This window comes from Labrus bergylta, chromosome 15 (assembly GCF_963930695.1).
Source record: "Labrus bergylta chromosome 15, fLabBer1.1, whole genome shotgun sequence".
NCBI lineage: Eukaryota > Metazoa > Chordata > Actinopteri > Labriformes > Labridae > Labrus > Labrus bergylta.
The window spans coordinates 5,121,709-5,144,425 of record NC_089209.1 but is presented as its reverse complement, the minus strand read 5'-3'; the positions used below and the strand labels follow the sequence as shown (position 1 = coordinate 5,144,425).

General features: G+C 42.1%; 1 protein-coding gene across 2 annotated transcripts in view; it reads left to right on the top strand.

Moving 5' to 3' along the window:
• Positions 1-22,717, top strand: part of fam184ab (family with sequence similarity 184 member Ab) — a 159,889-nt gene that overhangs the window by 108,408 nt on the left and 28,764 nt on the right. For both annotated transcript variants that reach the window (XM_020637045.3, XM_020637044.3), the window contains exons 13-16: positions 53-203; positions 3,558-3,770; positions 12,881-13,034; positions 15,878-16,005. In XM_020637045.3, coding sequence (XP_020492701.1) covers positions 53-203; positions 3,558-3,770; positions 12,881-13,034; positions 15,878-16,005 — 646 coding nt within the window. The remainder of the gene's footprint in view (positions 1-52; positions 204-3,557; positions 3,771-12,880; positions 13,035-15,877; positions 16,006-22,717) is intronic.

The following is a 22,717-nucleotide window of genomic DNA, read 5'->3' as shown; positions in this document are numbered from 1 at the left end:
CACTGACCCAAACAATAAAGCAAACATCTGTTTTGTCTTTGGTGTGTTTTAGGCAGGAGTGTAAGAAGCTTCGCGAGGAGCTCAGAGAGGACCACGAGGAGGACAAGGCCACGGCGCTGACTCAGCTCACGCAGAGCAAGGAGCAGGAACTGAACAGTGCCAGGGAGAGCTGGCAGAGGAAAGTGGAGGACCTGCTGGAACAGGTAGGATCAGAAAACCATGAGCGGAGGCTGTTTGTGCACGTGTATTTAATGCATCCTCCTTCTCTGGTCTTTAATGCGTTTTCAAACGATATGCGGAGGACTACAACAACACCAAGATGCTTTTCAGATTAGATACACTTCACACAAGAAATAGTGCAGATGATCAAATTGTACAAGCAAAAGAGAGATGAGAATTAGTTGTTGATGTAGAGGACCTTAAGCATTAGTACCACCATTAACTGGTTAAAGATGGCTATAATCTCCAACTCGGGCTGCGGATCTCTCTGAACACAAAACACAGTGCAGTGCAGTGGCTGTGATTATACCAGCAGTAAAAAAAAAAAAAATCAATAGGGAGGGAGGGAGCTGATGAGAAAGGCAATAAGAGCAGCTGCATCCCGTCGCAGCTTTTAGTTGTCCATCCAGAACCTTCCCGTCTCTGCACCAGACGGACTTATTTCATCCTCACACCGGTGGACATGCTCACTCACACATTCATTATTCTGTTGTTGAATACACCCGAGGAGCAGGCTGCTGTAGCTAATGACAGCCCGCTAATATTAATGCAGCGTGACTAAGCTCTCCCGTGGTCATCATACACGCAGACAAACCTTGTCAATGGCTTTATTTATGTTCACTCCTGCATGGCCCAGTGCACCAGCACAGGCCCGCTGTCATCCCCACCCCCTCCCCCGCTGTCTATCAGCTCCCATCCCATGATAAATGTGTCCGCTTCACGCCTCACAAGCGTTTTTTATTCACTCTAATGTCAAATCACAGCAGCGGTCAGTCTGTTGATAGACACACACTGACAGAGAAGCTGCTGTGTGGAAGCAAAGGGACTTTTTTTTTACAGCTCTGATTTCACTGAATATCATCAGTGTGTTTATGTGTGGGCAGATCTAACATATATATAACAACATATTTATACACACATGCTCATCGCTCACACACCAGGTGCTTCACAGTATGTTGTGTAAAAGGTTGAACTGCGTTTCATACACAGAACAAACTGCACTGCAAAAGATGAGAGCTTCACCGTCACCATCCTGCATCCCGTGTGCTCAACATGTGTTTGCCTGCTACATTTCTTCACCTGGTTTCAAAGCGTCTAATGGTCTCAGAGTTCTGCGGCCTGTTACACCAGCTCAGTGTAAGTTCTGTCTGAAGTCATGGTGTTAAGGTCACACTAAACCCTCCAGAAGTCGCGTCTTTATCGGGTTGCAACCTTGGAGATGCAAGGCTCATCTTAAGTAGTAGTGTGTGACGTTCAAACTAACCAAAATACTGTCGCAGAAATGATGTTTCTCTTCCTGTGGCCAATCAGGGAAGTGCATTTTTCTTAATGCAGTGTTCATTACAGTGTTGTTTCTCATGCCTAATTGTGAACAGACAAACGGCTAATAAATGAAATGTATTAATTGTTAACTTGTGTAAATCCACAAACAGCGACGAAAATGTGAAATCTTCAACTTAAACTACATTTAATGACAGCCTACTCCGTTGTTGGACGGGTGGAATTTCCTCCATTAATGGAAAACGACATCAGGATTTTAAATCAAAGTTATGATCCATTTTTTTTTGAGGGATGTTTGTTGGTTAATCCATCACTAACAACACGCTGCTGACATCAGAACATCCTCTGCTCCTCCCCATCCTCCCACGTTACCCCACCTTTCAAAACAATCACCATGACAACCGTATTTTACTGAGGACTTTATACTTACTAGGAGCTAGGTATAAGATTGTAACTTTTGCATCTTCAGCTGGTGGAGTGTAAACTCGGCGGTAAGTCAGGACTTATATTCAGACTAGGCGACTGTTAAGATTTACATTTCTTTGGCGACTGTCACCATGGGCAACGAGTCAGGATGCAAGAATCCAGCCAGGAAACTTCATGTAACTTCACAAGATTTATTTCTTCAAATTCAGTTTAAAAGGGGAAAATAAAGGGAGGAAACATCAACACAACAAAGAGAAGTGAAATATTATTATAAATATAAACAATGAGTCAAATTAGATTTACTTCCTGGTCGTGTTCGGCCTAAAGTCATGAATTAAGGACCGCTGCGTTTTATAGCTACGATTCAAAAAGGTTATATTCTTGTTGTTTCCATGTGCATTCATGGCTCTCCTGGTGGAGTCAGTGGAAAGTTAAAAGCTGCACTAATAAAGACTTTCATATTAACAGTAGACAAATGACTGCACAATGTGAGAGCTGTTATTTGTTCAATTATTGTTGTTTTTATTTTCCTGCCAAACACATTCTGTTCTGGCTCTTTTTCACTGCACTCATTAGTTTTGTTTCTGATCACAGCCGACAGATGTTTCTGTCAAATCAGCTCAGACAAACCCCACCGTCCAAAAAAAACCTCCATCAAGCATCACGCAGACACTTTTAGAGAGTAGCTGGTGAAGACAGAGACAATCAGCAGCTCCAGTGTCAGATATATATATATATATATATATATATATATATATGTCCCTTCTGTTTTTTTAGGCCACAGTAGGAGATAAAAGAAGAGAGCTATTTAGCATTAATTACATGGACGATAACAAAGTTTAAATTGATGCTAACACGTGTGTGGCCGACAATAAACAATCTAATCAAGAAACAGATTTCTGTCACTGGAAGTAGCCTTGACTTTTTACCCATTTTAAATGACGCACAGTGGAGATTCTAGGGTCTGTTGGGGCCTTCGGCAAAAATGGCTTTCATTATTATTTTCCTCTCTCTTTTTTTTCACTCCAAGACAGATAATTCCTTTTCTTCATTTTCCTTCATTGACAAACTTTGGTTTTCACAGCAATAATGCATGCAACACTTTTGTATTGAGAGTGAGTGATATCAGATGGGGCCCCCTGGGGAGGTTCCTGACTGCCATTGCAAAAATGTGCACATTTTGAGACAATGCTGTGGTTTAAAGTTTGTTATCCGTTGGGGGGGGGGCGCCCTACTGGCCGTGGGCCCCAAGTAGTTGCCTGCCTTGCCTGTTGACTTGCAGCGCCTCCTGATGACACATAGTTGTCTCCAACAATAACCCAGATAGAGTCCCCCTCCACATAATCCTGCACAGCTGGAGCATTTAAAGCTAAGAACCACAGCTGTATAAGACAGTAAAAGTGGCCTATAAGGAGTCTGATTTAATTTATTAAGCATCTTCCCCCCAACAGTGAAACATATTAAAACTTTTATTTCCTCTTTTCACTTCTCTATTGTTCTGCGTCATAAAGATGTTTGCTTCCTAGAGACAGAGTCATTAAAAGTGTGTCTACAGAGGTGTAGACGTAGCAACATTTAGACGTGTCCACTGTCCAGTCTGACGTTCCCTGTCATGTCTGTTCCTTTTCTAGATCTCCCTGCTGAAGCAGAGTCTGGAGATGCAGCTGTCCCAGTCGCAGTCGTCGCTGCAGCAGCTGCAGCACCAGTTCAGCCAGGAGAGGGAGCACCTGAGGATGCAGCTGGACGAGCTGCAGACGGAGCACCAGAGGCGACAGCAGCGTCTGCAGGAGGTCCACTGCTGTGCCATGCAGGACATGGAGCACGCCAGGCAGAGGGACCTGAAGGTACGCATTCACACCGTTTGAAACAGCACAATGTTACAGCAATACTCTGACGATATTAGTGTTTCTCAAACAATGTCTTTATCTGTGAAGTCTTTTCAAATTTGTTGAATGGAATTCCTTCATCAGAAAACATTTGAAAAGCTTTTTTTTAAACTGCATTTTACACATTCATGTTTCCTAGCAGACAGTTCCCTTACCTCCTTTCCTTTTCGCTAGGTTTCTTGCCGTATTCCTGCCAAAAACTGTCAATCAGTGAAGTTTTAAAACCATTAACTTAAACTGTATATTATCTGTTGAGTGCATCTTTGCATCCTCGTGCATCTGTAAGTTGAGCCAGGGAAACAAACAACACGTGCGCCTACTCTTCTAATCATGGCTCAACAGCGCCACCAGTGAACAGAAATGGATCACAACCCAAATTGGAATTTATTTAATGATTTATTTTTGCGTTATTTATTCCTTTATTGAGCGACAGGACGGCGGCTAGCGTCGTAAATCAGACAGAGATAGAGCTGGAAGTGACATGTGGCATGGAGCCACAGGTCAGAATCGAACCCAGGCTGCCCACTTCTGAGGACTGTAACCTCTATACATGGAGCGGGTCTTTCTAAATCCGACCTGCTCCACCAGGTGAACCGACCGCGGTTGAGCAAGCTCTGACTTCTGTCCCACCAGCAACCGCCCACGGATCAACCCTCTTAATCCAGAGCCATCTGCTCACTTTCTCCACGGCTTTACTCCCCGATTGGACAGCCCTCTTCTTTCCTGCACCTCAGATTCCCAGTTGGTGGAAGACTTTGCTGAACAGGTGTCCTGCAAAGCCTTTACAGCCAAATGCTTTGGGCTCATAGTGAGTGTTCCAGCCCGTGTCCTGGCACTCCCTCCACCAGTTCCTGGTACTTTGCCCGCTTTCCTCTCATTGGCCGCTTCAATGCATTCCTCCCATGGCACAGCGAGTTCCAGCTAGATCGGCTGTTTTGTCCCCTCTGAGGGTTATGATCATGCCTGGATGACGTGATGTTCCTGCAATGTGCTGTGGGAACTTTAGCTGCGTACCCAAATCAACGTTCAGCTGCAGGTCAGAGGTCGTGAAGAGGATGCCCGTCCTTGTCTTTGTCTGTGGGCGAGGTGTTTCTGCAGCTTTGAAGAAGACGATTGCCTTCTTTGGAGCATGCTGGCGTCTCCCTGGGCTGATGGCAGGCTCTCTTACCTCAGATCCAGCCTTAAGCACTTGGTCATGGCGCCATTTGGAAGTTTGTTAGCATACAAGCAGAAACAGACACAAGAACTACAAATAAGAATCCAAAAGAACCTGATCAACAAAACAACATGAGAACTGAACAGCAGTGGAAAACCCAACCATCTTAACAACTCAAGTAACACGTGTCTCTTTAAAGGGATACTTCACCCATTTGCATTAATCTTTGTATCATTAGAAACCTGGTAGTATTTTGAATGGTCGTGCATCTCTCTCTCGTTTTCCCCTGAGACTGGATATATTTGTAGTTCTGAGTCTGAAAAGAAGCTTCCAGTGACGCAAAATGACAATTTTTGCGTCACTGGAAGCTGTTGCAGTTAGCGGGGTGAAACTACAACGCTAGTTCCTCATATTTTCGACCACTGAAGCTACAGATCAATCACAGATCAGTGGGTGGGAACTCACTCCCAGAATCAAAACTTAACGTCTGCCATATTGCTTGGAAGCTATGCTAACAGGCTCTATGGAGAAAGCTGACAATGGTGAAAAAATATAAATATAGCAGTGAGACGACTGCTGCCGACAGGCCGGTCTTGTGTTTTGGCAGCCACTGGCCGCCGCTGGCCTGCAGTGCTGTGCATTCTGGGATTTGGTGTCTTTCATCCACATGAGCCAAGAAGGCACCAACTTCAAAATGTATTACACAATTCTACTACATATATGACCCAATGTCAATACAGAGTCATCTTTCAACGGGTGAAGTATCTCTTTAAGTAGCAGTTGTCAAGTCAAACGCTCCCATCTGGTAAAAAAGTTTTGTAAGGATGCAGTTAAACTTCTACCAGTAAAACCGTATGTAGGCAGCTCAGCCTGTCAGAAACACTGTGACCAGGTCTGAGCCGTCACACTGAAGGTTCATTGTTCCAGTACTGCAGCAGAGCTGGATAACTACACAGAGTCAGCACTATGGACAGCTACTGGATACACGCCTCAAACTCAGACTTAATCAGCACCGCGGACAGCGATCTGATGTACTACAACAGCTACATTTATTAACAGAGCCTCCCCTTAGTCCCTGAGGAAGGATTATTTACCTTCCATTTATCACTGTCACATTCATTTTCATTAAGTACACCGGCTCTGGAAAATGTGAGACCGGTCTTGTAAAGCAAAAAAAAAATGGAAAGTGGAGATTGATTATCCAGTAATTCAATTCTAACTTATGTTTATCATTTTAAAGAAGCACAAAAGCAAGAGCTGCAGCAATTATGTCATCTCCTCAGCTAGTTTAAAAAAAAACTCCTCAGGAGCCGGCCGTCCTCGACATTTTTAATCCAATCAAGTCTCGTCAGAGTCAAGGTTAGTCTGGCAGTGAGTCATCAGCGTCGTTCGTCCCTCTCACTGACAGCTTTCTATTCCGACTCCCCATACTGACACCTCTGTGATTCCTATTTACAACGTCAAAATATGCACACACACAACATGCACGCTTCTTCAAGGTGCCAAGAAAATGTTCTCCGACGCTAATCCTTCCCGTTTTTTTGCAGTCAAGGTCGATTTGGATCACCTATATTCCAAATCCCCTCTTTGACTCGGGGGTGCTGTAATTGTATTAATGCTCCAGGCAGAAATGGAGGTCAGGAAGCGGCGTCCGTGTGATGTGTTTTTGGCAGCGCCTCGAGTACAAATGTGTGCGAGGATGAGTGTGCTGGGAGAGGGAACGTCACCTCTGAGTCACACGGCTCTTATGAAATCGGCAGTCTTCATTATTTTTTCCTGTACACAAAACTAACTGCAATAACAAACATTGTAATCCGTCTCTCCTCCAGATGTTTTCCAATACAAACACGCTCAACAGCTGGCGCACATTCCTCTCAATATAACCTCAGAATGGACCACTTTTTGTGTGTCCTGCCTCAGTTGTAGTTTTTAAAAAGAGGAAGTGTGAAAGGCTTCATTTGGTGGCAGGGTGTTTATATTCCTGTCGAGCAGAAGGAGCACGGAGAGAGAGAGAACTCCATTATAGAGTGGAGGCATTAGAAGGATGATTTGTGAATGTGTGTCTGGGCGGATGAGAGGAAACATTCAGATTGCCTGGCGTTATCTGTTCACACTTCGCAGACGGTGACATCCAGGGAGTAATAAAGTTTTCACATTTCCCTCCCCGCTACACAAACACATTCTCATAACCTAATTCAGCTCTCCTGCTTCCCCCCCGCTGCTAAAAGAGCTACAAACAGACGCAGCGAGTGTGCATAGATAGCGGTTCAGTTTATTGATTTGCTTATCCACCCTTTGTCGTACTTATCTTATTTCTCAGACTCTCGCTCGCTTTCTCGGAAGGGAGACATTTTTTTTACTCTTCTGTCATGCTAGCAGCGGAGCTTCAAGGTTTGCAATGCGAGTTAGTCACTCCACACCTTTTCCTTCAGACTCAAATTTGATGACAATCTAGTTCAATATCGACGTCAATATTACGTCACCGCAGTTACCCCCTGCATCATGGTGGGGGAAAAACAGAGGAAAGAAACTCAGAGGCAGGCCACATCAAGATCCCTGGTGTAGGAGGGAAAATGTCTTGTGGATGTGGATGTAATGCTGCTAGATGTCAGAATATTCTGACATAATTTAATACCTATTTTGGACGGGTATAAATTAGTCCCACCTGTGTGTGTTTGAGAAAATTGCCTGTTACACGCTGAAGAGGAGCGTCTGCTCCAAACGTTCCTGTGGCAATTAAAATACAATTTTAAAGTGCTGTCAAAATCGTTTTTTCTTAGATGTCAGAATAGGAACATGAAAAAACACGGCCTCCATCTCCATAGAATACGTCATCAAAGAAGCCCTTTGAAGCATAATGCAGACTTTTATAGTTGCAAGCCATTAAAAGGACGGAGTGGACGGAAAAATCATCCAGAGTTCTTGTCTCTGTTGTGCTCACTTCATACCGGTACTCACACTCAGTGATTTCCACTATTCTAACATGTATCAAACAATGATGCTTGCCTTGTACACAGTCTTCACTGTCATGGGTGTGGGAAAACAAGGGAGGTGGACAATAACAAAAATGATTTAATTTAACAAAAAGGCAAAAGGCAAACAAAAACGTACTATTCAAAAAGTCCAAACTACAAAAAACCACAAAAGGTAAATAACACAGGTAGCCACGAGGAGTCACAGGAGCACAAGGAAAACCGAGAACTCAAGAATGTAACATTACCACTAGAACAAAGAAACACAAGGATAAGACACTACAAAATAAAACAGGAAACACTAAAGACTAAACTATGAAACTTTAAGACAAAAAACACACAAAGGGAAACAAGCAACACAAGGATGGACAGGAGAAATTAAAACATGGAAACCTAAACGCTGAAATACAAAACTAAATAAGACTAAATCATGACATTCACTCTGTGACCCACTCACAAAACGTATTCTTGTTGTCTGTCCCCAAAAAGTACTGTAGATCTTGACATGGGGGGAAAAGAGTTTTGGGTGCTGTCTGGGGGAGCCGGTCTCTTTAAATCTTTTTATAAGTAGTTTAAAAGCATTGGAGGAAGATGCGTCAGGTTGTAAATGCTTTGACTGATGATTTTCTGCTCGGTGACTCTTTGTTTGTAATCGTTCTGTGTTAAATGTCTGCTGACTGTCTTGGTCAGGACACTCTTGTAAATTAGACTTTAAATAAAGAATGATTTTCCTTATGCATGATTTTGAGTTTGACATAATGAGGAAGAAAAAGGAGTTTAAAAAGTGGTGCACCGCCTCGAGCAACTCGTATTACTTTTCTCTCCCTTATACAAAGAAAAGTCCAGAGGGTTTCTAACTTCTCTGGACTCTCTCCAGAGTGCAGTCACTTCTCACGGCCTCATACTGAGGAGGTTATACGTCTGCTTTTATCTCTTAACGAGCTCCACTAGTGCGGCGCGCTCTCTCTCTCTCTCTGGTCGGCTGGAGAACGCTTTGAATAAAAACTGAAGATCATCACAAAGCAGCCGCTCGACTGCTGACTTGAGAGCGAGGAAGGAGAGAACACATTACACCTGAGTCGAAGTCGATGTGTTGGTGGCTGCGGGTTAGATAAGGCATTAAGATTCAGCTCGGGGTTTTGAAAACCACTCAACAGTCTCACACCTTGAATGCATATCAGACACCCTTTTAAGCTACTTCACCTTTTCAGACGCCGAAGTTTCACCACCTGGAGTCTTTAAGTTGTCCTCGAGGGGGGGGTCAGGATCAAGACCATGTGCTGAGGCAGCTGGATCAGCCTTTCAGAGGACTCGAGGGCCACAGTCGCTTCATGTCTTTGTGTGGTTATCCTCTCCTGTCTCTCGCCTCCTGTTCATCAATATCAGCCCTTTCTGCGTAGTTAAATAGATTCAGCCACCAGCAAAGTAACAAATATTGACCCTCCAGTAATGGAATGAAGATTGAGCAACCAGACCTGGACCCACAAACAGCTCAGAGAGGAGAGGAGGAGGTGAGAGTAACAGCATTACTGTCAATTTGTAATTATAGTATCCACTGCGATTAGAGGTAATTCATGTGCTCCCTTTAATTAAAGGAATAACCGCCATGGTTTTTACTGACCCCATTGCACAAATGGACCAACGATCAATACCTAAGAATGAGAGAAATTAGTGGACCTTAAAACTCACTTTCTCATACAGTGATGAAACCTCCGGCTGGACTTTCAACACTCTTCTATCTGTGTTTTTTACCCACACTAATCGTTGGTGGATTAGTGGCGCTGCTTCACAGTCATGATCACTTTATAGTAGCAACAGAATATGATGCTACTCAGAGGTTTTCAAACCACACCTCACCCCCCTGAGCTGTTTGATCAGGAGAAAGAGAATGTGAAAGAAACGACTTAGGAGGAATGTTTTTCAGAATGATTTCTGAACATCATGTCTCAATGACTTTTCCCTGCTTCCTACCACGAATCAAACTCAGTTTAAAGATCAGAGCAGTCCTACAATGTTTCATTCATTTTTTCTTTACATTTACTGAATGAGATGAAACCGAGTTGAAACCTCCGGTGGTAAAATGTCTTAAAACTGCAGTTCCTCGAGTGTCCACTTGAGGCTGGCTGCAAAATCCAAGGAGTCCTTATTAAGTTGTTTTTTTTTTAAATATGCGCTCCTAAAAAGTTTCTCGAGATTTCAGTTAGACTGAACCACAACCAGGAGAGCGCTCTGGTGATGTTTCTCAGAGCGAGAGGAATCCCTTGTGATGGCGGCGCTGAGCTCCTCCTGAAGCGCAGGTGGCGGGTTTTTCACCGACCCGACCGACAAAGTAATTTAAACACAGAGGATCATAACAGGCAGTACAGGAAATGAGAGAGAGAGATGGTGACAGACAGAAAGACAAGAGGAAACATTATGAAAAATATGAAGCGCTGCTGTTTGTCATGATAGAGAGGAGAGGCTTGTTGGTACATTTAAAAGTATTTTTTATGATGAATGTAGCTTGACAGACTATATTATCTATCTGTTTATAAACATCTCGTCATTAATGATCTGGAACTCTTTTTGTTTTGCATTTTGGAAAAGTTAAGCGTCACCATAGTTACCATCAGGGGATCTTTTGTCAAACTCTCGGAGAACCGGAGACCGCTGTCCGCCGACTCAGAGCGAGGCTCATTTAAATATTCAGAGCTGTCTCCGTTCCGTGACTCATTTCCCAAAGGCATTACACACCGACGAATTAAAATGCCACAGATGTTACTGTCAGACCTCTATGAATATCATTTTAGGTGTTCCTAGTTGATGGCTTCTTGTTATAATATGCAAAATGGCGTCTCAATATTTTACCGGCGCAAGAGAAATGGGTTGAACTCGGTGTGAACATCAGTCGTCTTGTCTACATCGATGTGTTTTAAGGGCTTTGTGTAATGATAAAAATGAGATCTCAACTTGTCTAGTTCTGTAAGAGTGCTGATGGAAGAAACAGAGAGAAGAGACGCTCTCATTTAAATATCAAACTTTACTTCATACAGTCCCCCTCAATCCCCCAAAGACGAGACATAGATGAAACCAGCTGAGGAATACTGTCTCACAGTAACCAGATCACTCATTCTGCCTGTCCCACAATATCAGTTAATTCAGCTCACCTGTTGCTCTACGACCAGGAATTATTGTCCTATTTCTAGAGACAACACATACATTATTATCAAAACCAGTAAGAGGAGTATTCATGGAAATATAAACTGTAAGTAAGATTTTAATGGATGTTCAACTGGAGAAAAATATTTTAAATCAAATTAAATACTGGGAGTCTGTGTGTGTGTGTGTGTGTGTGTGTGTGTGTGTGTGTGTGTGTGTGTGTGTGTGTGTGTGTGTGTGTGTGTGTGTGTGTGTGTGTGTGTGTGTGTGTGTGTGTGTGTGTGTGTGTGTGTGTGTGTGTGTGTGTGCGCGCCTATCTAACTTTGAATCATCCTAAAATCATGTCAAAACCACTCTGGTGAAGTTTTTCTTCTACTACCAGCCGTGTCATATAAGTAGGTCTATACTCTCTCTGTCTGTGTGTGTGTGTGTGTGTGTGTGTGTGTGTGTGTGTGTGTGTGTGTGTGTGTGTGTGTGTGTGTGTGTGAGGTTGGGGGTGTGTGTTGTGGCTGGATTCCAGTCAGCAGCGATACTACCTGATGCTAATGCTAATGCTATGTATATAAATGACCGTCAGTTCTCTTTGTTCTAATATGTTGTTCCAGTTAAGTTGTTTGTTTGTTTCCTGTAATGACGCCAACGCTGTAAACATCAACGGCTGAATTAATCAAACTCAACAAAGTTTAATTAATTACCAATTTAAAAAAAAGCACCAGGCAAAAACATCTGTTAGTATATTTGAGTAAAAAATAAGCTCTATTATTTTGTTTCATGTTTTGTGAAGTCTGTGTAGACTCTTCTGTGTTTCAGTACATAAAGGTTGGAGGTTGACGGAGAGATCGACTGGTCCAAAGTAAACCTCTTTACATGTATTTTGATAAAATAAAGCTTCTTGGTTAACTTTGCAAACATTCTTTTTTTCCTTTTTTGGAAAATTATCAGAAAGTATCTGTTCTACAAACTTGTAACCATACCCCAGAGCAAAAAGTCTCCTTAAATGACCTGGAGTGTTGATTTGGAAGCACTGCTCCAAGGAGCCATTTTCACACATGCACTCTCGAAAGTGTTTTAAAAATTTCAGCTAGACTTTCTCTGAAACCTTCCCGAGTTAGTTGTTTGGGAAAGTAACCCGTTTGCAGGAAAGGGGTGGACAAAGAACCCCTCAGACAAAGAGTCTGACGTTATGACCGTTGTTTGCCTTTATATCAAAGCTATGTGCAGTTTGATGTATTCACTGTATGAACAGGAAACATAAAGTCAAGGTTACCAGATCTGTCTGCAAACCTCTTAAAGCGATGAGGATGTCTGCGAGACAACACTTTCCATATAAGAGTGATCTTTTATCATTGCCTCAGAAAAAAGTTTTCTATAGAAATAGTCCAATTCCTCTACTTGGCTGATGCTGTATTGCATTTTAAATCGTTGTAGGATGATTTCTAGTTTTCTCCTCAAGCACTCAGAGGATTTAAGATGTTGCTGAAAAGCTTCCGTATCTCTTCTTGCCTCATTTTTTTTTTCCATTTCCGACTCATATCTTTCCTTCCTCTTACATTCCTCTCTCACTCCATCATCCCCTCCTACATCTTAAACTTTTAAATAACAAATGTTCCTCTTTCTCTCCCTCTCCTCACTCATTTCCTCTACCCTACTTTTCCTCGACCCCCCCCCTCACACATCTCTCCCTCTGGCCCTCCCACTCTCTGTTCTCCACTTTTACCCCTATTTTCCTTTGTGTTATCCTTATCCGCCCTCCCCTGTTCCCCTACCTCACACCCTCCCACCCTCTCTCATCACTCGTTCAGGAGCTGGAGGAGCGTCTCCGCCATCATCACCATGCAGAGCTGCAGTCTCTCAGAGAGGCTCACCGCCAGAGCATCGAGACGCTCAAGCAGCAGTCGGAACAAGAGCTGCAAACACTCCGCTTCGAGCTGGAAGACGAGGGCAAAGCCATGCTGGGTGAGGTCATGTGACAGTGTGTGTGTGTGTGTGTGTGTCGGGGTCGGGGGCAATCAATAGATTCAGCCTTCCATGACTTTTTGGCACATTTTCAACAAATATCCTCATGAATGCACATGGTCACAGTGTGAGCTCATTTAACTGAGCAAACTGAAGTTTCACCAGAAGAAAACAGCTACCACAACAGCCTCTCCTTCCCTTCGTTTTCCTTTAACTAAATATAGATTTAAGACCTTCTTTAAGATGTAAAAGCACAAACTTTGAAGTACAAATGCTGGTGGAATTGCTGGTTACGATACAATATGATATAATACGATAGGAGACAGTGTGATATGTCAGCACACCACCGCAAACTACAAGATACGATACATTACAATGTGATACGATATGATTGGACACGACAAGTAACGATAAATAAACTTTTAATAAAGCTGAAGCCATGTCTCCAAAGTGTTTTCCAGTCAAATCTTAATTAATGATACGATATCGAAGCTAGCAATATCATTGTTGCATCAGAAGCGTAAATTGTAAAAACCTATGCAGCAACCTCCAGTGTCAGTAAAACAAAGCTGATTTGTTCAAAAATCCTGCAGTTCGTAGAGCGTCCACTTGAGGCTGGCTGCGGAAGCACCAGAAGTCACACACACACCCATTAAAAAATTATGTTTTTACAGCCTGGTTCATAAAACAAAATTGGTCTGATTCGCTAGTTTCTCGATCAGCACACACTAAATGTTATGATTATTCCAGTCATGACTGACAGGCCGACTGGACGGTATGTGATCGTTTCTCAAGAGGTTTAAAACCCGCCTCAGCTCCAGCTCTCAGCCTGTTGTTAAGTTGACTGAAAGTTAAGGTGAGACAGCATTTCCAACATGGCGACATCGCTAGGACTCCAAAGCCCCCTGCAGTAACAGATGGGTGACATCACTCAGACTCAGCCTATGGTAAAAAAAAACCCTTCAGTTTCAGGCCCAATTATGCAAATTAAACTCACTTGTTATTCCTCTATGAATGTGGTGTGGCTTTGTTTACAAAAATGGAAAACATACATGTGTCAGATTTATTTGTAGCATTAGTATTAAACCTTGCTAACACTAGCAACTGTATTAGCACAAAGTTATGTATGTATGTTATGTAGGCGACATCTAATATAAAACCTAAATAGTTTACATAACATTGAGTGTCATTTAGAATATCTTGATCATACTAAATCCAGAATTCAGGTTTTATATTAGTAAGCTAATGTTAGCTTTATCAGTAAGTTCAACTAGCTGTTCAACCGTTAGCCTATATGGGAGTCACCAGGTGGGTATCAACTCAATGCAGTCAGCTGTTCCAGTGAATCCCCCGTTAATGTAGATCTAATCAAAGAGTCTTTATTTTCATGGACCTCTTTTGAGATATTAGGATTTTAAACTTTTGGTTTCTCGTTCATATAAAACTTTCTGTAACTAAACCACTGAAAGGCTCCAGAGGGAACTTGACTGGTGAAGGAGTAATGTTTCCTCACTCAACCTCCTGAAACTTAAAGTTAATACTGATGGTGCTGTGAAGACAATGGACTATGTGGACTAGAATGAGGGCAGATTAAGAGCTTTGTATTTCCACACGCTGTGTTTTTTATTCCTCCGGTCTGTAGAGAGGGATGTGAGGGATTTGTCTGGCTTCAGAGACAAAAAATAAACTTGCAACACCTTAAACACAGACTGTACTGTCCCGGCTCTTCGTTTTTAAGTAAATGCAGAAATGAGAGTAAACAGTGCAGAGAAAAGTGTTTTTATTTACACAGAACTGAGTGTTTTAATCTAAAACCACCTTTTAAAAATGACTGATTGTGAAAGTAAAGAGAGGCCATTAGCAGGGGTTCTTTAGTTAGTGATGGACCAACAGAGCTGAAAAGTGCAATAAAACCTCAGTCTGATCCAGTTTTTAGTGCTAACACACTGGTGCTGCTGTGAGAAATGGTCTTCCATTAACCTTGGTGTCATGGTCCTGACACCGGAGTGCTGCTTCCATCTATCTCTCACTTCCCCACATCCTGACATCCCTTTATTACCTTTTCCTCCTCATCTCTCACCGTCTCTTACCTTTCTTTCTCTTCTACCTGTGAGTGAAAGTGTCGAAACATGTGTGCCAAGATGAGAGTGTAGTGTTTTTCTTCTTTAGAGGAGCCTTATGTAAGACAGCTACTGAATGAAATGATAAAAGGACCTCACTATATGATCAGACATTAAGGAAACATGATATGTTGAAGTGCTGGCTTGTCTGACAACAATGCAGCAGTCAGTATGTCCTCCTTCTAACTTTAAATTCCGGTCAGCAATGGTCTGTATTTGCTTTGATCAGAGAAGGTAGGCGGTTTTAAGACTACCACCTATAGCTGATGGATGCGGGTAAGCAAACTGGTTCCTCTGACCAGTTAGCTCTAAGCTCCACGAGCAGAAACGTGCTCAAACTAGTATAACTATTGGAGATGCTTTTGAAAAATGGAGAGAGGTTAGAACACAGAAAGGTTTACAGACCGATGCAGAGCTGGATAAACACTGAAGCTTCCCTGTCTGCGAAATGGCAACCTGCGCATCGACTCTAGGGAGGAGGGGGCGGGGGGGGAGACAGCTCTGTCCAATATTTAGAATTTGGACTGCAGTACCCATTTTGAACAATAGGTGTCAGAGTTACATATTACTCCTTAAATATTATTCCAGTATTTATGTCAGTGCTTACGTGAAAAAGTAACTTAGGAAGGGTTCAGGGGCAGCCTGTCCTGAAACCTTCAAAATATGTGATATCATCTTCATAACTCAATTTGAACTTCTTGTGTCCAATTTGTTTCCCATCAGCCTCTCTGCGATCAGAGTTGAACCACATCCACGCATCAGCCATCGAACACCTGAGACAAACCCACCAACAGGAGTCAGCTGCAGCCAAGCTGGAGCTGGAGAAAACCCTGGAGAACAACCGGATACAGGTAGGAGGACTGACATCCTTTTTTATCACGAATTATAAATCAAAACTCGACATCCTTTCACACTATACTTCACGTTTTTGAGATAATTATGACACTAGAAAACGTAATCTGTGGATACATTTTCCATCTTGTTGTTTTTGTTGACACTTGACCACAGCATGGAAACGTTTATTCTGTGATCAATAACTTTCTAGTCAAGTACAAATCCTCACTAAGGCCCTGTGTCCAACTAGCGTTTTTTCCGGGCAGAAAAGCGCTCAGGAGTGTTTGTATGAAGCGTTTGTGCTGAAAATCACTGCACGTCCGTCCTGTCTCTATGACAACAGTCTGTTGACAACGGCGGCTGTATGACTGACACAGGTCACTTTTTACTGCGTGTTTTATATTTGAGATTGTTTTCTGACACGGAGCAAAGAGGATGTGAGTACAAGACACGATCTGTAGGCGGCAAAAATACAGGGAATATCATACATTTGGAAAAGAGCGCCGGTGACGTCAACAGCGCCTTTCTGAAGAGTTGAAAGATTTTCAACGTGAGCGCTCAGAGCGGCCGCACAAAAAAGTCGGAGAGTTGAGAAGAAAAGACACTGGGCGCTGCGCTTTTTCTCCAGGCGGCCGCTTTCTGCTGAGAACGCTCTCTACACATTAAAAATGATGCTGGCGCTCAGAAAAAAAAAATGCTATTTGGACACAGAGCCAAACACGAGTGTCCTTTTTTCATCACGGCTGTATGGATTGTGTGGTAAGAAGTCCACAGTGTGTAAACACCTTCCAAAAGGCTTTTAAGGCGTCTCTTTCACACTATTAAACACATTCATTCTCAGTCTCCCCGAGGAAACTACTCGAGTGAGAAACACAGCAAGAGTCCACAAAACACCCAGGATTTACTGGCAAGAAGTTTACAAAGCTGTTTGCAATTCCAATATCTTTATATATGACACCCTTTACTACTAAAGATATTGGAACTGAAAGTTATAATTCATAAAATGTAAAATCCTGGTTGACTTAGTGACACACATTGTTGCAGCAGCAGGGCTCAAAACTATGGGTCCTCAGGGGGCAGCAAACCTTCTCAGAGCAGGTACTTTGTCATGTCATGCTGTGCAGGGTGAAAGTAGTTCTCGACACGAGCAGCTGGAAACAGTAAAGTTGGTTGTTGCCTCGAGCTTTTCACTGAACGCTTCTCTGTGGCTGCTCGTTCATTCTCCATTACTCCCCGCTGGATTACAACTGATCCTCTGACAGAACAATTCTGGGATGCATTTTGCACGATTTAAAACATTGGTAAGCACTGACACAGATAACAGATTTATAGTGTTTCCATTGACTGAGGCTTGACAATATCCAGTTGGTTTTTTGCTTTAAATTGTAGCGGAAAGAGCAGGCCATCTTAAACAGTGAAGCTAATATCAATGTCCTCACGTTTCCCTGGATGGCATGTTTCAATGTTTTCTCAATGTCTTTCAGTATGTGAATGCTCGACTCCACCACTAACAATTAAAACAACAACTACACAAAGAGACAAACACTGACTCTGAAATGTGGGTTTGATTTTATTTATAGTAAACCTTCAGAAGTTCAACAAGTAGCCAGAGGTGGCGCTATAGCAATTACTCGATAATTAAATAGATTTGTAAAAGATAATAACCACATTTTTGATTATATGATTTAAGAAAATTTGAATATACTGTGTCATAACAACACTTAAGAACACTTGGAAATTATGAAGAGTATTCATTCCTATTTCCTGATATTTTAAAGACTAAGGAATTAATAAATGAATACTATACTAAAAGTGCAGCAGAATGATAAGAGAAGTTCTGTGTTTTTTTTTGTTTTTTTACAGTTTTATCGATATGATTTAATTGTTTTCCTCTGCTGGTCGTTGATCAGAAATGAGCTGGGGACGGAGGCAATAAAAGATAATGAAGTCAGCATGCTGCACACCTGCTGCAGGCACACACACTTAAATCCACATACACACACATATGCACACACACAAACACATGCACTCGCCACCCTACATGCTACCCCCCCCTCTCTTGTAAATCTAATTACCCCATGAGTTCTTCTCTCTTCACCTCGTGATACAGATGTTCTTGCAGAGAAGCACAGCTGGCTGTCTTTAACTCCCCTACACACATACACACACACACACACGCATACGCCTCCATCAGTCCCTCTCATCTCTGTTGCCACGGCAATAAGGAGTCAATAAAGGCTAATGGTAGAGAGTTGCCGCCTGAACTACCTGTCAATCAAAGGACTCTTGAAAACACAGAGAAAACTGAGCTCAGATTCAGTCAGTCTTGCAGCATACGAGCTACTTGGTGAGCATGAGGTACATTTCTTCTGATTTTGTCCCTGGCTGGAGACAATTTAGGATGTTGTTAAGTGTTGAATCTTGAGCACTGCATGTGAGCAAATCAGGAAGGGGAAATTAGTAAATTATTCCTGAACAAATCAGATCACATCCTTATTTCTCTTCCTCAAAGAATAACTGAATTCAAAATGCGACGAGCTGACTACTATCTTTAAACTGAATGCGCTTTAATCTCTGGTGCTGACACATTTTAATTCCTGTCATACACAACACAAATCAACCCAGCAATTCAGCGCAAAGTATAGATTTCAAAATAAATGTCAGACATAGCTACTTTTTTATTTATGTTACATCAGAAAAACACAATGTGAGGTAGGTCTGCAGGTTGGGTTTATTATCTTTACATGTGATTGTTATTTAACAATAAATGTGAAAAATGCTTATACTTTGGTATGGTTTCATGCTGTTTCGTATCATATCGTTTCGGTCATATCATATAAGCATCACATTTTCCAGAGTCAAAAGTCTTTATTTAAAATGGCTCTTAGTAAATAAATGCCTTTCCTGATGACAGACAAAGTTAATTGTGAAGAAAGGGCAGTCTGAACTGAAAGTCCAAGCCACTGTGATGTAGAATCAAAATCCTTTATTAACAGGGACCCCTGTTAACATCTCTGTCAATAAAGGAGCGGCCCAGAACGGGAAAGATAAAGGAAAATGGATGCTGTACGTTCACGGCAAAGATACTTGGTGAGGCGTTTAAAATAAAGCAAGATACGTTTTTTTGTCTGAAAACACGACGTACACATTTACAGGATGAATTAAAGACTAGACAGAGAAAGACGTCTTAATAGAGTGAGACAGCCCTTTTAAAGTGACTCTACATACAGGATATTAATACCACAAAAACAAATATACCCTCAGCTTTAAAGACAAACCTTCAGACAAACACAAAGAAAGAGCGACTTCGTCACAAACACTTAAAAACCATCAAAAATTCAAAACAGAAATAGGCCCGAGGAGGTGTTTGATGCTGACGATGTGATGATTTATCTGACAGCTCTGTTTAATCAAACACCTTAAATATCTCCAGGGAGAGACAGATGACAGTGTTTTAGAGACACAACCCAGTACTTCATCAGCCTCGTCCTCCCCGTCTGTTAACTAATTAGACGTATTCAAACATTATTTAACTCAGCGTGACGACTGTCGGCTGCTGGGCTCTTCCACTCTGACGACTCCGCTGAAGAGCTTTAACGTTCAGAGACCATGAGGACTCTAAGAGCGGTGAACAAGGAATTCATGTCAACACAAAATCTGACCTCTCTTACTTTAAACATCTAGCTTTTTATACCCACTTATTTTTCAGGCTCCATAGGGTATACCCACTTCTAAATCTCCTCTGATTCACATCTTTAATTGATTGACCATATTCAGTGGGATGCTAAGATGGTGAAGGGATGACCCTCCCTACTCTGTCTCTAATTGACTAGCACAAGCGCTAACTAAATAAGCAAGAGGAGTCTTCTGTCACTGTAACAGAGGCCGTTTATCTTCCGCTGGACGGGACACTTAAACAAATCATTTGGGGAAAAATTAAGAGTATACCCACTTCTTCAGGAACCACTTCACCACTGCGTCAAACCAAAAAGATAAATGTACTCTGTGGTTACAGTGTGTGCTTTAAAGTCTGCTGGGTTATAAGAAAGACAAACAGAACTCACTGTGTTTGCACATCATGTTACTTCAATGTTCCCAACTTCAACCCTTTGATGGATGTGGAACCTTTGTTCTTTAGAGCTGCGGTGATTAGTCAGTTGAATTGATAATACATGCCTTATTAATTCAGTTTTACACTCTGTTATTGAGACATCCTACACACACATAGGATGAAATACACACACATGATCCTCTGGACATGCTCTAATGGAGAGCTGTCAGGGTGAGGGGGAGTTGGTGGAGTGGTTAGGTGTCTTGCTTAAGGGCAGCACGTCAGTACTCAGGAAGTGAACTGGCACCTCAGCAGCTACCAGGCCAACTTCCAGATTTGGTCCGCATTGAGACTTGAACCGGCCACACAACCCAAGTCCCTATTCTACTATTCTACAAATCTACAATTCACTTAGCAGAAGCTTTTATCCAAAGCGACGTACATCAGAGAGTAAGAACAACACAAGCAAGGATCTAGAAAAAAGGGAACAATGTCAGTAAGAGCAAACGATCAGCTTTGAGTCTGATTGGACACACAGGTGCTGACAGGAAGTGACCAGAGGCAAAGCACAACATTGAGGGCAGTTCTTGAGAGCTCTAATGAGTATAGAAACCATCTTATAAGTCGTCGTTATCAAACAAAAACCATCGTCATTGACATCATCATCATCAATAATATGGAGACCATCATCATTAAGTTAGTAGGTATTCATGAAAGAGCTGGGTCTTTAGCTTTTTCTTAAAGGTGCAGACTGAGCTACAGCTAAAAATGTTTGGCCGCACTAGATGCTGAATCTATGCTCGTGGGCTCAGTGTGTCACAGAAGTTCCAGTCCTCTGTCGCCTTTAAAGGCCTAAGAGTTGATATTGAGGCAGTCCAGCGCTAATTGAATCTGAAGATTAACATCACAATCTTACTAAAAAAAAAAAAGTTCCCACCAATGGTCCTCCATAAAGAACCCTACAGCAGACATTCAGGATGGATGATAGGGATAAATTAAACTCCCCTCTTCATCTTTTAAAACCTTTCTCTCCATTTTTAGAACGCGAGGAAATCACTTCCTAATTCAGTCCTGAGATTGGCCGGCTAATGTCCACACCTCATGAATAATCGAACGACATATTTATTTTTCAAAGGCTTCAAAATGAGAAAAGAGAGGGCTCGGCAAAAGAGCATGACGATGGCGCACATCTTCTCCTTCATGGTTCTTTTTTTTTACTCTTTCAGCCCTGTTGTTTGGAGAGGAGGGGCGAAAGTGAGATTACAAGAGAGTACATGTTGAAAGAAATAGGAGAAAGTGACAGACACACCATTAGCTCAGTGGCCTAAAACCAGCCTGCAGCCAACACCAGCAGTTTTATCTCACCTGTCGTCTCTCATGAGCATCACACAGAGATATCTGCTGTAAGGTGATTAGATTAGACCTTGGAAAAAGTAGTCCCATTCAATACATTATCTTCAAAATTGCCTCGAATGCACTTAGAGGAAACCAATTTTAGTTTATCTTCTTTATTCTTTGTTGGTTTCTTTCATTCTTCCAGCTTTTCGTCTCATTCTTGTTGGCCTGTTTTTTTCTGCGTCCTCCCCCCTCGGATTACAGCCAGGATCCTGACAGTCTAGTAGATCTGAATGAGTAAATGTGTTATTAAAGATTAATCTACCTCATCCCCGTTGTGCATAATTGTTGCCACAAAGTATATTGACCACATAATTCAGCCAATAACATAAAAGTGAATGTTGAGGGAGACTCAGAGACAGACAGTGAGAGGCTATATGAGGCCATTAGAAAATGTCGTTATTATGGCTTTTGGACTCATAAATGAAGCCTGTAAATTGTTAACGAGGCAGGTGGTTGAGATTTTTTTGCAGAAGTGGACATAAACTTACCACAATTTAATGTAATTACATTCTGATGGTGTTAAGTGGCCCTCTAGTGTGAGACTTTAGATCACATCTGTGTCTTAATCTCCCTCTAAATCCAATTCTCTGACCGTCATGAGCGTGGCAGTGATTTGGCAAACGGAGCTCGCTCTGCTTCCCAGCAGGATTTTATTTTTAACACTGAACTTGTTTATTTTGCATGTTGATGACTGGATACTCATTTTTATTCATTTCAAATCACACCAATGATTCCCATTTTTATAGATTCATTTACTGCCATTTTTAAAAAGAAGTTGAAAACAGCGGCGAGTATAGAGTTTATTGGGGTCCTTGGCAAAAATCAATTGGGGGGCCCTCAAACCAGTGTTTGTCACCATCATGTCTGCGAGTGTCCTGACGTTTAGTCCTCCTTCTATTTCGTCCTGTATATGTTTTCTCTCATATAGACGGATAATTCCCTTTAATTTTTCTTTGTTTACTTTTATTGACAGACTTTGGTTTTCACAGCAATAATTCATGCAACGCTAAGCAGGGCCACGCGAGTGAGTGCTGTCAGATGGGGCCACCTTAGGGAGGTTTCCTACTGTCATTGTAAAGTTTGCACACGTTGGGGCGCTACTGTGGTTTAAGTTTGTCAGCATTCAGGGGCCCCCTACTGGTCTGGAGCCCCAAGAAGTTCCCTGCCTTGCCTGTTGACAAGCAGCGCCTCTGGGTGAAAATTGATAGATATCTTTATTTCAAATATGTTAAAAAAAATTAAAGTAGATAAATGACTAAATAAGAAAATAATTCAGGGGT